Source organism: Oncorhynchus keta, unplaced genomic scaffold, assembly GCF_023373465.1.
Source record: "Oncorhynchus keta strain PuntledgeMale-10-30-2019 unplaced genomic scaffold, Oket_V2 Un_contig_13749_pilon_pilon, whole genome shotgun sequence".
In the NCBI taxonomy this organism is placed as follows: Eukaryota; Metazoa; Chordata; class Actinopteri; order Salmoniformes; family Salmonidae; genus Oncorhynchus; species Oncorhynchus keta.
Genome location: NW_026278334.1, coordinates 54,040 through 68,819, shown reverse-complemented (window position 1 = coordinate 68,819; position 14,780 = coordinate 54,040). Strand labels below are relative to the sequence as shown.

Genomic DNA, 14,780 nt, shown 5'->3' with positions numbered 1-14,780 from the left:
CCATAGCTCTGTCTATGAACTGGTTACAATTCTCCATCAGCTATTTACCAAGTCAGTGGCAGGGTGACAACTTTGGTTACATTTCTCCAACCCCATCCTTCAACTATTTACCAAGTCAGTTGCAGGGTGACCACTTTGGCTACATTTCTCCAACCCCATCCTTCAGCTATTTACCAAGTCAGTTGCAGGGTGACAACTTTGGTTACATTTCTCCAACCCCATCCTTCAGCTATTTACCAAGTCAGTTGCAGGGTGACAACTTTGGTTACATTTCTCCAACCCCATCCTTCAGCTATTTACCAAGTCAGTTGCAGGGTGACCACTTTGGCTACATTTCTCCAACCCCATCCTTCAGCTATTTACCAAGTCAGTTGCAGGGTGACAACTTTGGCTACATTTCTCCAACCCCATCCTTCAGCTATTTACCAAGTCAGTGGCAGGGTGACTACTTTGGCTACATTTCTCCAACCCCATCCTTCAGCTATTTACCAAGTCAGTTGCAGGGTGACAACTTTGGCTACATTTCTCCAACCCCATCCTTCAGCTATTTACCAAGTCAGTGGCAGGGTGACTACTTTGGCTACATTTCTCCAACCCCATCCTTCAGCTATTTACCAAGTCAGTGGCAGGGTGACTACTTTGGCTACATTTCTCCAACCCCATCCTTCAGCTATTTACCAAGTCAGTTGCAGGGTGACCACTTTGGCTACATTTCTCCAACCCCATCCTTCAGCTATTTACCAAGTCAGTTGCAGGGTGACCACTTTGGCTACATTTCTCCAACCCCATCCTTCAGCTATTTACCAAGTCAGTTGCAGGGTGACCACTTTGGTTACATTTCTCCAACCCCATCCTTCAGCTCCAAGTCAGTTGCAGGGTGACAAGTTTGGTTTTTCTCCAACCCCATCTTTCAGCTATTTACAAGTCAGTTGCAGGGTGACCACTTTGGCTACATTTCTCCAACCCCATCCTTCAGCTATTTACCAAGTCAGTGGCAGGGTGACTACTTTGGTTACATTTCTCCAACCCCATCCTTCAGCTATTTACCAAGTCAGTTGCAGGGTGACAACTTTGGCTACATTTCTCCAACCCCATCCTTCAGCTATTTACCAAGTCTGTTGCAGGGTGACAACTTTGGCTACATTTCTCCAACCCCATCCTTCAGCTATTTACCAAGTCAGTTGCAGGGTGACCACTTTGGTTACATTTCTCCAACCCCATCCTTCAGCTATTTACCAAGTCAGTTGCAGGGTGACCACTTTGGTTACATTTCTCCAACCCCATCCTTCAGCTATTTACCAAGTCAGTTGCAGGGTGACAACTTTGGCTACATTTGCCCAACCCCATCCTTCAGCTATTTACCAAGTCAGTGGCAGGGTGACCACTTTGGCTACATTTCTCCAACCCCATCCTTCAGCTATTTACCAAGTCAGTTGCAGGGTGACAACTTTGGCTACATTTCTCCAACCCCATCCTTCAGCTATTTACCAAGTCAGTTGCAGGGTGACCACTTTGGCTACATTTCTCCAACCCCATCCTTCAGCTATTTACCAAGTCAGTTGCAGGGTGACCACTTTGGCTACATTTCTCCAACCCCATCCTTCAGCTATTTACCAAGTCAGTTGCAGGGTGACCACTTTGGTTACATTTCTCCAACCCCATCCTTCAGCTATTTACCAAGTCAGTTGCAGGGTGACCACTTTGGCTACATTTCTCCAACCCCATCCTTCAGCTATTTACCAAGTCAGTTGCAGGGTGACCACTTTGGTTACATTTCTCCAACCCCATCCTTCAGCTATTTACCAAGTCAGTGGCAGGGTGACCACTTTGGCTACATTTCTCCAACCCCATCCTTCAGCTATTTACCAAGTCAGTGGCAGGGTGACTACTTTGTAGTAAGGCATGAGGAATACGTGGAAGAAGTGCATGGATGTATGCCTGCCTGAGGTAGTCCATGAAAATGTGCTGTTTTTCTGATGAAGTACAGAGTGAACAGTGTCAATATGGGCCCCCTGCCCAGAGAATGTCCATGTGGTGTTGTGGGTGAACAAAGTGGAGTGGTGAAGCAGTATAGTAGAAAAGGTGAAATATCACACTAATACAAACATTGAAACATCACTCAACCTCTCATCCATAAGATGGTTTTCATAGACAAATGTCAGAATGACTAATGATGTTCAATTCTATTCTAATTTATTCTATATTCTTCTTCTATTCTGTTCTTTTCAAAATGTCCATTAGAATGTCTATTAGAATGTCTATTTTCCATCCTCAATAACTGACAGTTCTATTTTTATTTTCAGCCTTATGGGCCATTTCCTGATTCATCTCCCTGACCTCCAACCCCACCCCCACCTCCCCGCTATGAATCCCCAAGACTGCACCTCCATTCCTGGGGATTTCAACCTCTCCTCCTCCTCCAGGGGCTACTCCACGGTCACCAACCTCTTCATGAATGAGTCCGGCGAGAGCGCTCCCTTCCAGGACAGCAGCACCGTTATCACGGCAGTAATCTCTATGACTGTATTCATGGTGGGCCTCCTGGGCAACACGCTGGCCATCTACGTGGTCCTGCGCTATGCCAAGATGAAGACTGTCACCAACATGTACCTTCTGAACTTAGCCCTGGCAGATGAATTGTACATCTTAGGACTTCCCTTCCTGACCACCCAGAACGTGCTCTCTTATTGGCCGTTCGGGCAGTTTCTGTGCCGTGTGGTCATGACGGTAGACTCCATCAACCAGTTCACCAGCACCTTCTGCCTGACCGTAATGAGCATTGACCGCTACCTGGCCGTGGTGCACCCCATTCGGAGCGTCAAGTGGCGGCAGCCGAAGGTGGCTAAGATCATAAACGGGCTGGTGTGGGTGGTGTCGTTCGTGGTGGTGCTGCCGGTCACCATCTACTCAGATGTTCAGGACCGCTTCAACTCGTGCAACATGAGCTGGCCTGATCCCCAGGAGCTGTGGTCAACGGTCTTCATCCTCTACACGGCCATCTTGGGCTTCTTCGGCCCCCTGCTGATCATCTGCCTCTGCTACCTGCTCATCATCATCAAGGTATAGTTGTGTTGTACTATAACCCACATCCTCTTTAGTCTTATGTTGTTCATTGTTTGTTCATTGTTTAAGGCCCCTTCCATTTGTTTGAGACCCCATTTAATTTGTTTGAGACCCCATTCCATTTGTTTGAGACTCCATTCCATTTGTTTGAGGATCCATTTAATTTGTTTGAGACCCCATTCCATTTGTTTGAGACCCCATTCCATTTGTTTGAGGATCCATTCCAATTGTTTGAGGATCCATTCCATTTGTTTGAGGATCCATTCCATTTGTTTGAGACCCCATTCCATTTGTTTGAGGATCCATTCCATTTGTTTGAGGATCCATTCCATTTGTTTGAGACCCCATTCCATTTGTTTGAGGATCCATTTAATTTGTTTGAGGATCCATTCCATTTGTTTGAGGATCCATTCCATTTGTTTGAGGACCCATTTTTGTTTGAGTTTGTTTGAGACCCCATTCCATTTGTTTGAGGATTTGTTTTTGAGGATCCATTCCATTTGTTTGAGGATCCATTTTGTTTGAGGATCCATTTGTTTGAGGATCCATTCCATTTGTTTGAGACCCCATTCCATTTGTTTGAGGATCCATTCCATTTGTTTGAGGATCCATTCCATTTGTTTGAGACCCCATTTTGTTTGAGAGTTTGAGACCCCATTCCATTCCATTCCATTTGTTTGAGGATCCATTCCATTTGTTTGAGGATCCATTCCATTTGTTTGAGGAACCCCATTCATTCCATTTGTTTGAGACCCCATTCCATTTGTTTGAGGATTTGTTTGAGGATCCATTCCATTTTTGTTTGAGGATCCATTCCATTTGTTTGAGGACCATTCCATTTTTTTGAGACCCCATTCCAATTTGTTTGAGGATCCATTCCATTTGTTTGAGGATCCATTTTTGTTTGAGACCCCATTTTTGTTTGAGACCCCATTCCATTTTTGTTTGAGACCCCATTCCATTTGTTTGAGGATCCATTCCATTTGTTTGAGGATCCATTCCATTTGTTTGAGGATCCATTCCATTCCATTTGTTTGAGACCCCATTCCATTTGTTTGAGGATCCATTCCATTTGTTTGAGGATCCATTCCATTTGTTTGAGGATCCATTCATTTTTGTTTGAGATCCATTTGTTTGAGACCCCATTCCATTTTCCATTTGTTTGAGACCCCATTCCATTTGTTTGAGACCATTTGTTTGAGACCCCATTCCATTTGTTTGAGGATCCATTCCATTTGTTTGAGGATCCATTCCATTTGTTTGAGATCCCATTCCATTTGTTTGAGGATCCATTCCATTTGTTTGAGGATCCATTCCATTTGTTTGAGGATCCATTCCATTTGTTTGAGGATCCATTCCATTTGTTTGAGGATCCATTCCATTTGTTTGAGGCCCCATTCCATTTGTTTGAGGATCCATTCCATTTGTTTGAGGATCCATTCCATTTGTTTGAGGATCCATTCCATTTGTTTGAGGCCCCATTCCATTTGTTTGAGGATCCATTCCATTTGTTTGAGGATCCATTCCATTTGTTTGAGGATCCATTCCATTTGTTTGAGGATCCATTCCATTTGTTTGAGACCATTCCATTTGTTTGAGACCAATTGTTTGAGACCCCATTTGTTTGAGACCATTTTTGTTTGAGGATCCATTCCATTTGTTTGAGACCCATTCCATTTGTTTGAGGATCCATTCCATTTGTTTGATATTTGTTTGAGGATCCATTTGTTTGAGGATTTGTTTGAGACCCCCATTTGTTTGAGATCCATTTGTTTGAGACCCCATTCCATTTGTTTGAGACCCCATTCCATTTGTTTGAGAATCCATTCCAGTTGTTTGAGGATCCATTCCATTTGTTTGAGAATCCATTTAATTTGTTTGAGACCCCATTCCATTTGTTTGAGGATTCATTTAATTTGTTTGAGGCCCCATTTCATTTGTTTGAGGATCCATTCCATTTGTTTGAGGATCTATTCCATTTGTTTGAGAATCCATTTAATTTGTTTGAGACCCCATTCCAATTGTTTGAGACCCCATTCCATTTGTTTGAGGATCCATTCCATTTGTTTGAGACCCCATTCCATTTGTTTGAGGCCCCAATGCATTTGAGTCCTTAATCCCTTCTTCTCACGGTCCCAAACTGAATTCTAATGGTTCTTAGGTTTGTTTCTATTTCCAAACCCAATGGACCAGTGCCTTAGACCCTGGTCTGGGCTTAAAACCTCTCCAAACCACTATAAATCCTCTCAATATAGTGATCTTCAAAGGTGTCCATGTCCAGAGCTATTCCTTCACAAAGTCACAGACCAAAACCTCCCATTCATTACAGGTGAAGTCTGCCGGGGCCAGGGCGGGCCTGACCAAGCGGCGCCGCTCCGAACGCAAAGTCACCCGCATGGTGGTCATCATCGTGGTGGTCTTTGTCATCTGCTGGCTGCCCTTCTTCACCACCAACATAGTCAACCTCGTCTTCATCATACCAGAGAACAGTGTCACCGCCGGCGTCTACTTCTTCCTGGTCATCATGACCTACGTCAACTCCTGTGCCAACCCGCTCCTCTACGGCTTCCTGTCTGACAACTTCAAGCAGAGCTTCAGGAAGGTCCTGTGTCTCCACAAGGCGAACGGGGTTGGGGTGGGGGACGGAGGAGACATGGGGAGTGGAGGAGGACGTCCCATATCTCCTAGGCTGGAGAGGGTGGAGACGACGCAGCAGCATGACCCGCTCTTCACCCCCCGGATCATGGACTTCAACAATGGACACATGCAGAACAACCAAGTAGGTAAATCTATAGAAATAAAACGACTAGAACGGACATTCACAATAAGGTGAACGTTCTGTGATGGGTGGACTACTAATTCTATGGGTCAATATTCTACCCAAGAACTGTGAATGGCTGTCAGGTTTCAATTATTTTGGTCAGTCTGCCAAAGATAATCTTGAAGGCTGTCCATTTCATTCATTGGTAGTCAACCGCAGTATAAAATATAACTAGATTCACAGCCAATTTATATGTAATTTATATTTATCTAAATGATATTACTTGATAGTTTTTTTCACCTGCAGAGCATCTTAAGAAGTAGAATAGATTAATAAGCACTTACTACACAGGGCGTTTACCCTTCTCCTTGGCCCACAACAGCTTTACAGCATAGAGGGTGAGAGGAGCTGAAAAATCACTCTGGAAGCCTAACATAGTAAACCCTCCTGATCAGAAGCTTTGGCGCTGAGGGGATCCAGTGTACTGTGTGCTGATAGTTAGTTACACCCACTAGTACTGTAAATGGGTACCACTGATTTCTCCTCTACTGTTGATGCCTCCAGTGTATTTCTTTTTTTTACATTCTGAGTGCTATGCATTTCGCTAGTACATTGACGTGTAAGGGCCCTCCAGTTTTTTAGATAGACTGGGTCTTTATATTTGCCATCTAGGTCTTGTTTTAATAATAGAGAAATCAGACCTTCCTGCTGAGTACCTGACAGACTACCATTTCTATAGGAGTAGTTAAAACAAACAATGGCGCTTTTAGTATTTAAAGAAGGCTTGATATACCTCACCCGGTATGCCATCAAGCTCTGGGGTTTTTCCAGACTAAAAGGATTTAATAGCATCAACAAGTTCTTCCTCTGTAATTTGATCTTTCTGTACATTTGTTAATTTTCTATTTTTTATATTATTTGGGAAGAATTCCTTTTAAAATTCCATTTGGAGAAACATAGATTCTTCAGTAACGAGTTTCTGCAAATTATTTTTGTTAGTGTTCCTGTATTGGAGATTCAGGAAAAATGTTGTGCATTTTTCTCCATATTCCATCCAGTTTGCTTTATTTTTGTAATAGATTACATTAGATCATTCTTGAATAAGTTATTTTTGTTTTTCCTTTAACTTATTTTGTATCTCTGTAGTATAGTTTTTATTGCTATCAACCTGTACTATTAGTTAATGTATATCCCTTGTTAGTCTTGGCTCTTGTGCCAGAAACTGCTTTGTTATTATTGATGAATATTGAATTGAATGACACCTGAAGGTACATTTAAAGGTATCCCAAACAATAAGGGGATTTGCTGAACCTATACTATACTGGAAAAATTCAGTTATACATTATTTTGTCTTAGTTTAAAATAAGTTGTCCTCCCGTAAACTTTGATGAAATTTCCAATATCCCCATCCACGTGGAAAATATTTAAGAGTTATGTGAATGCCAATTAGATGATGATCCGATCTCATTCTGTTTACTATTAAAACGTTTTGTTTGTAGAGTGATAACCTTTACGGCCCATTGAGATATTCAAAAGGATCCACCTTCCTTGCGAATCATTCCTGACTATTTGCACATTCAGATCTACATTTTTGGTAATTTATATCACACCTTTTGAGTTCCTGTCACGTTCATCGTATGAAGGAGACCCAGGCGCAGCGTGAATAGAGTTCCACATATTTTTTATGAACTGAAACTCACCAAAACAAAACAACAAACAACCTAACAAAACGTGAAGCTACTAGTGTGCACACAGGCACCTAACTGTAGACAAGAAAGTGGACACCAGAAAGTGGAAAAAAGGCATGCCTAGATATGATCCCCAATCAGAGACAACGATAAACAGCTGTCTCTGATTGGGTACCATATCAGGCCAACATAGACATACAAAACCCCTAGACATACAAAACCCCTAGACATACAAAGGTCCCCACCCTAGTCACACCTTGACCTAACCAAAATATATAGAAAACAGAGATTTCTAAGGTCAGGGCGTGACAGTACCCCCCACAAAAGGTGCGGACTCCCGGCCGCAAACCTGAACCTACAGGGGAGGGTCTGGGTGGGCTTCAACCCTCGGTGGCGGTTCCGGTTCTGGATGCATTCCCGCTCCCTACACTGATCCCTCCGCTTCTGTGGAACCCGACCGTGGATTGTTGTCGGAGACTCCGCCGAAGCTCGACTGGGGACCGAAGCCGGACTGGGAACCGTCGCCGGAAGCGCCGTCGCCGGAAGCTCCTCCAGGACTGGGAAGCCGTCGCTCCGGACTGGGGACCGGAAGCTCCGGACTGGGGACCGTCGCCAGCTCCGGAGGGGACCGCTCCAGACTGGGAACCGTCGCCAGAGGCTCCGGACTGGGGACCGTCGCCGGAAGCTCCGGACTGTGGAGGCACACTGGAGGCCTGATGCGTGGGACCGGTACAGGTGGCACCGGGCTGATGACACGCACCTCAGGGCAAGTGCGGAGAGGAGGCAAAGGACGTACTGGACTACAGGTGGGAGTCGGACCGCGGAGTGAAGGAAAAGCAGCCAACAAGTGCTCACCATATGTGGGAACTCCTCCAAGACTGTTGGACAAGCATTCCAGGTGAAGCTGGTTGAGAGAATGCCAAGGTGTGCAAAGCTGTCATGAAGGCAAAGTGTGAAGGCAAAGTGTAGCTATTTGAAGTGCATTAACAACGTTGTCACCAAAGTAACTATACATACATATGCCAACCAGAAGCCGTGGATTACAGGCAACATCCAAACTGAGCTAAAGGCTAGATCTGCCACTTTCAAGGAGCGGGACACTAATCCGGACGCTTTAAAAAAAATCCTGCTACGACCTCCAACGAGCCATCAAAGAGTCAAATCTTCCATACAGGACTAAGATCGAATCCTACTATGCTGGCTCTGATGCTTGTTGGATGTGGCAGGGCTTGCACACTATGAACGATTAGGGAAACCCAGCCACAAGCTGCCCAGTGACGTGAGCCTACCAGACGAGTTAAATTCCTTCTATGCTCATTTCAAGGCAAGCAACACTGAGCCATGCATGAGAGCACCAGCAGTTCCGGATGACTGTGTGATATCCCTCTCCATAGCAGATGTGAGTAAGACCTTGAAGCACGTTAACATTCACAAGGCCACGGGGCCAGACGGATTACGAGAATGCATACTTAGAGCATCCACTGGCCAGCTTGCAAGTGTCTTCACTGACATTTTCAACTTTTCCCTGACCCAGTCTGTAATACCTACATGTTTCAAGTAGACTACCATAGTCCCTGTGCCCAGGAAGGCCAAGGTAACCTGTCTAGATGACTATCGCCCAGTAGCACTTACATTGATAGCCATGAAATGCTTTAAAAGGCTGGTCATGGCAAAGACCATCATTTCAAACACCCTGGACCCACTCCAATTTGCAACAACACATCCTCCACGCTGACCCTTAACATGGGGGCCCCTCAGGGGTGCATGCTTAGTCCCCTCCTGTACTTCCTGTTCACCCATGACTGTGTGGCCGCACACAACTCCAACACCATCATTCAGTTTGCTGAAGACACAACAATGGTTTGCCTGATAACCAACAATGATGAGACAGTCTATAGGGTGGAGTTCAGTGACCTGTCAGTGTTGTGCCAGGACAATAACCTCTCCCTAGGGATATATTAGCAAGACAAAGGACCTGATCGTGTATTACCGGACCTAGAGAGCCTAGCATTCCCCAATCCACATCGACGGGGCTGTTGCAGAGTGGGTCGAGAGCTTCAAGTTCCTCGGTGTCCACATTACTAAGGAATTATCATTGTCCACACACACCAACACAGTCACGAAGAAGGCATGACAATGCTTCTTCCCCCTCAGGAGACTGAAAAGATTACCATGGGCCCTTAGAAAGTTCTACAGCTGCAGCACTGAGAGCATCTTAACTGGCTGCACCCCACTTATTATGGCAAATACTTGGCATCCGACCGCAAGGCACTGCAGAGGGTACATCACTGGGACCGAACTCCCTGCCATCCAGGACCTCTATACCAGGCGGTGTCAGAAGAAGGCCTTAAAAATGGTCAAGGACTCCAGCCACCCAAGTCATAGACTGTTCTCTCTGCTACCACATGGGAAGCGATACTGATGCACCAAGTCTGGTACCAAAAGGACCCTTAACAGCTTCTACCCCCAAGCCATAAGACTACTAAATAGATAGTCCGGGTAGCTATTGGTTAACTATGTATCTTTCTGCATTGACCCTTTTTAGCACTAACTCTTGCATTTACGTTGCTTTAACTGTTTATTATCTATCCTGTTGCATAGTCATTTTATCTACTTCAATTACCTTGTACCCTAGTACATCGACTTGGTTCTGGTACCCCGTGTATATAGCCAAGTTATCGTTACTCATTGTGTATTTATTCCTTGTGTTACTATTTATCTTTTTTTCTCCCAGCATTGTTGGGAAGGGGCCGTACATCGTTTCACTGTTAGTCTACACCTGTTGTTTACGATGCATGTGGCAAATACATTTTCATTGGATTTGATTCAACACCAAGCTCAGAGCCTTGGGTCTGGACACCACCTCTGCAACTGGATCCTGGACATCCTGACGGGCAGATGACAAGCTGTCAGGATTGACAAGCCATTCTCCAGCACACTGATTCTTAACACAAGGGCCCCCAGGGGTGTGTCCTGAGTCCTCTGCTGTAGGTCTATTAACCAACAACGGCGAATCAGCCTAAAGGGAGGAAGTAAGTGAACTGGCATTGTGATGCTAGGACAACAACCTTTCCTCAACATCAGCAAAACAAAGGAGTTGATTGTTGACTTCAGGAAGCAGAGGGGGGAACATGCCTGATCCACATCAATGGGACTACAGTAGAGTCATGTTCCTTGCTGTCCACATCATCAAGGACATGACATGGACCAACAACACCACCACAACACCGTCTCTGCTTCCTAAGGCGGCTGAAGAAATTACAAATAGGATTGCTGACCTGTTGCATCACGGCCTGGCACGGGAATTGCTTCATCCACGACTGCAAGGTCCTTCACCAACAGCTGGATACACACCATTTAAAAGTGAAAGAATGGAATGAAGGAATATACAAGTATTAGGATGAGCAACGTCAGAGTGGCACAGATTAAAATACAGTAGAATAGAATAGAGTATTTAATTTTTTGTTGGTGAAGAAGGCCCAGTTTAAAATTATTTTTTTAACCTTTATTTTAAGTTAAGAACAAATTCTTACTTTCAATGAGGGCCTAGGAACAGTGGGTTAACTGCCTGTTCAGGGGCAGAACGACAGCTCGGGGATTTGAACATGCAACCTCTCGGTTACTAGTCCAACACTCTAACCACTAGGCTACCCTGCCGCCCCATCACTGGGACCATGTTCCCACCCATCCAGGACATCTACTCAATACGTTGCCTGGGGGCGAGCAGTTGCATCATCAAGGAACCCACACACCCTAGTCACTCCTTTACCGTCGGGCAGATGGTATCGGAGCATGAGGTCTGATAGCTACAGACTCAGATACAGTTTCTATCTACAAGCCATCAGACTGCTGAACAACTGGTCTGACCACCTCCAGTCACTCTGCACACCGTAGCACATATGCACTCATTTAATCACTCACACAACAGATATGCAGTCATCCACACAAACACGCATACACAATCACACATATTTATGCTACACACACATCACAACTGCTGCTACCAGACTCTTATTATCATTGTTAAATACTGCACAATTTATACACTTGCCCACCAATCGTCCCTTCCCCAAAACACGTGTAAATATTGGACTATAAACTGTGCCTTCATATATAATACTTATGCAAAAATAAAAATTATATTGTACTGAGCCATTTACTTTATATTTGAATTGTTATCTTTTATCATGTCTTACTGTTGTTGGTTGTCAAGAAGGAACCTGCAAGTAAGCATTTCGTTGGATGATGTTTACCATGTGTGTCCTGTACATAAGACTAATAAAACATAAAAGCTCACTTGTTTGTGTGTGAATAGATTTCTGGTGATCTCCTTGGTGTGACTTGTCTCCATCTGAGAGCTGTGTCTGTGTCTAGTACTCCCTGTTAGTGTGAATGTGTGTCTATGATGCCATAATGTGAGAATACATAACAAATCAGCAGCAGCTCTGTGTGACATATCAGACATCAGACTCTTTTCTATTATATCTTAAAAGAGATGTATCGTCTCTTTTACAGTTTGAAGATTAAAAACAAATTGTCGCTGACGGGGAATGGGCTGGGGGCAGACGGACGGATGGGGGACGGATGGACGGACGGGGGCAAAGGGGGATGGGGAGTGTATGTCATAAGCTTTGTCCAGCCAAGGAGTCCCTGATAGAGTGTGCTGGTCATTGTTTGTAATGTCTAAATGTATCTCTTGTTGTCTTTGCAGTGTGTTCAAATTGAGACTTGTGCCAACATGACGACGGAGCTTCTGCCCTTAGAGAGCCCAGTGATTGATCAGTCTACGCTATGATGAGGCCTGATAGGTCAGTCTACGCTATGATGAGGCCTGATTGGTCAGTCTACGCTTTGATAATCCCTGATTGGTCTGTCTACGCTTTGATGAGCCCTGATTGGTGAGTCTACACTTTGATAAGCCCTGACTGGTTAGTCTATGCTTTGATGAGCCAAGCCACCTCCCTCTCCATCATGACAAACAATCCATCATTGGGAGCCCTCCCACTGTCAATCCATGTAGCTCTTGACCAATGACCTGTTTCGGACGATACAGGAAGAAGAGGTACATGGGACTTCAAAGAACACTTCCTGTTCTGACACTACACTGAACGATTTCTGCGATGACACCTCTCCTATTTGTCAGTATAAACCACAGACATTTACAGCGCATTGCAGCACTGGAAGGGGCTGGGGGGAGGATGGCTCATAATAAGGGCTGGAACGGAGCGAATGGAATGACATCAAACACATGGAAACCATGTTCAATGTATTTTATACCATTCCACTGATTCCGCTCCAGCCATTACCACAAGCCTGTCCTCCTCAATGAAGGTGCCACCAACCGCCTGTGCATTGCACCAGCTTGGTGTCATGGAACCAGCAAGAGCACATTCTTCCATGTACTTTATAGATTCCTTACATATACTATAAGGAAAGACTATTTTTTAGACTGTGAATGGGTAGAAACTTAGCATTAGATTAAAATGCCCTAGAAAATGAACCTGAGTATTCCCTTCACTTTATATGAACTGGATCATTTGATTTCATCAGAAATGTTGTGAATTGAAATGGATTGTCATCTTTGTGAGCTTGGAACTTTCTGTATGTAGGTATGTACTGGGCCTTCATCACTATGTAGGTAAGGCCATGACGGGAACGTACTACACACACTGTCTATGACCCTTGTCCATTTGTCACTATGATCACCTGTAACAAGTCCCAAAGGCTCATAATTCCCACCTGTGGACTCATGGATGGTTTCTGCTCTGGACAAAGTTAGTTCAAGCTGGGATGACCAATGAAATGGTACTAGAGGAAACCTGCATTGTGGAAAAAGAACACTGTCCCCGAACAGAGAGAATGATGATAATGATGATGTCAATCAAATAGATGGATCTGGCGTACAGTACTCACTGTATCTATGGCATAATGTTATAACTGAGGATCCTATTCATATTATTGATGAATTATTGTTATTTGTTGGGTATTATTGTTATAAACTTGGGTAGTTGTTCCAAGTGTTTTGGTTATTTTAATGTGTTTATTTGTGATTAATGGATCCCCTTGACCTTTTATTGGAGTTTGAAGCACTGGTGCAACTTCATTGTGCTTGACCTTACCTGAGGTCATGTTCTTTAGGCACCATATGGAATATAAAACGGGCTGAAACAGGGAGGGACTACCTCCTAGACTAATGTCCAGTAAGATACACAGATGTTAATTTCACCTTTTGAATTGTTTCCCCTTGCATGCCCTACTGAACAATCTGCGTACAACAGCATAGTCGTCGCTGGCTAATGGAAAGCACTCATCTCCAAAACACATTTCTTCAGGAAATGGAAGAAATTACCATATTGTCCCATTATTGAACATACAATTCTGGAACTTCAGGAGCTATTTTGAATACATTTTCTTGGTCCTAGAGTCATTACATGTTCAGAGTACATTGAAGGGAGTTACTGCTTTCAATTTTAAAAAAATAATGTAAATGGCAAAAATTGTGTTTTCATCAGACAGCGACTCAATGATTAATCTGCTGTACACACATGCAGTATTTTATGGATTAGCTTTAACTGTATTTCAATGAGCACACAATCCACACGGACTGTTTTACAGTCATGTATGACAGGTTCAAGATTTATACAGTAAGTTATTATCTGTGTACTCTACTCTGGGATTACACCGTGGTCAAGTAAATGTAAAAAAAAGTTGCTGTTACTTATGATAATTATTTAAAATAATACCATAGCATTATTGCTAATGTGTACCATCTGGACATGTGTTCAAAATTTTTCATTTCAGTGTTATTGTTTTAATAAAATGACAAAAATACAATTGGTTCGATCAATATGCATGTAGTCCGAGTACCAGTCTTTTTAGCTAACATTCCACTCCCTGTACCAGTCTTTGTAGCTAACATTCCACTCCCTGTACCAGTCTTTGTAGCTAACATTCCACTCCCTGTACCAGTCTTTGTAGCTAACATTCCACTCCCTGTACCAGTCTTTTTAGCTAACATTCCACTCCCTGTACCAGTCTTTTTAGCTAACATTCCACTCCCTGTACCAGTCTTTGTAGCTAACATTCCACTCCCTGTACCAGTCTTTGTAGCTAACATTCCACTCCCTGTACCAGTCTTTTTAGCTAACATTCCACTCCCTGTACCAGTCTTTTTAGCTAACATTCCACTCCCTGTACCAGTCTTTGTAGCTAACATTCCACTCCCTGTACCAGTCTTTGTAGCTAACATTCCACTCCCTGTACCAGTC

General features: G+C 43.9%; 1 protein-coding gene across 3 annotated transcripts in view; it reads left to right on the top strand.

Annotated features, from left to right (window-relative positions):
- LOC127918208 (somatostatin receptor type 5-like) overlaps positions 1–14,361 on the top strand; it is a 30,995-nt gene extending 16,634 nt beyond the window's left edge. The window contains exons 2-5 of one of the 3 annotated variants that reach the window (XR_008099469.1): positions 2,304–3,060; positions 5,393–5,842; positions 12,224–12,410; positions 12,566–14,361. Coding sequence is in view for 2 of the 3 variants with exons in the window: in XM_052501477.1 (XP_052357437.1) it covers positions 2,308–3,060; positions 5,393–5,842; positions 12,224–12,307 (1,287 nt within the window). In the remaining variant the exon portion in view is untranslated. Of the gene's footprint in view, positions 1–2,303; positions 3,061–5,392; positions 5,847–12,223 lie in introns of all 3 variants that reach the window. The other 2 variants (XM_052501478.1, XM_052501477.1) reach the window with 2 other exon arrangements.
- The last annotated feature ends 419 nt before the right edge of the window (positions 14,362–14,780 follow it).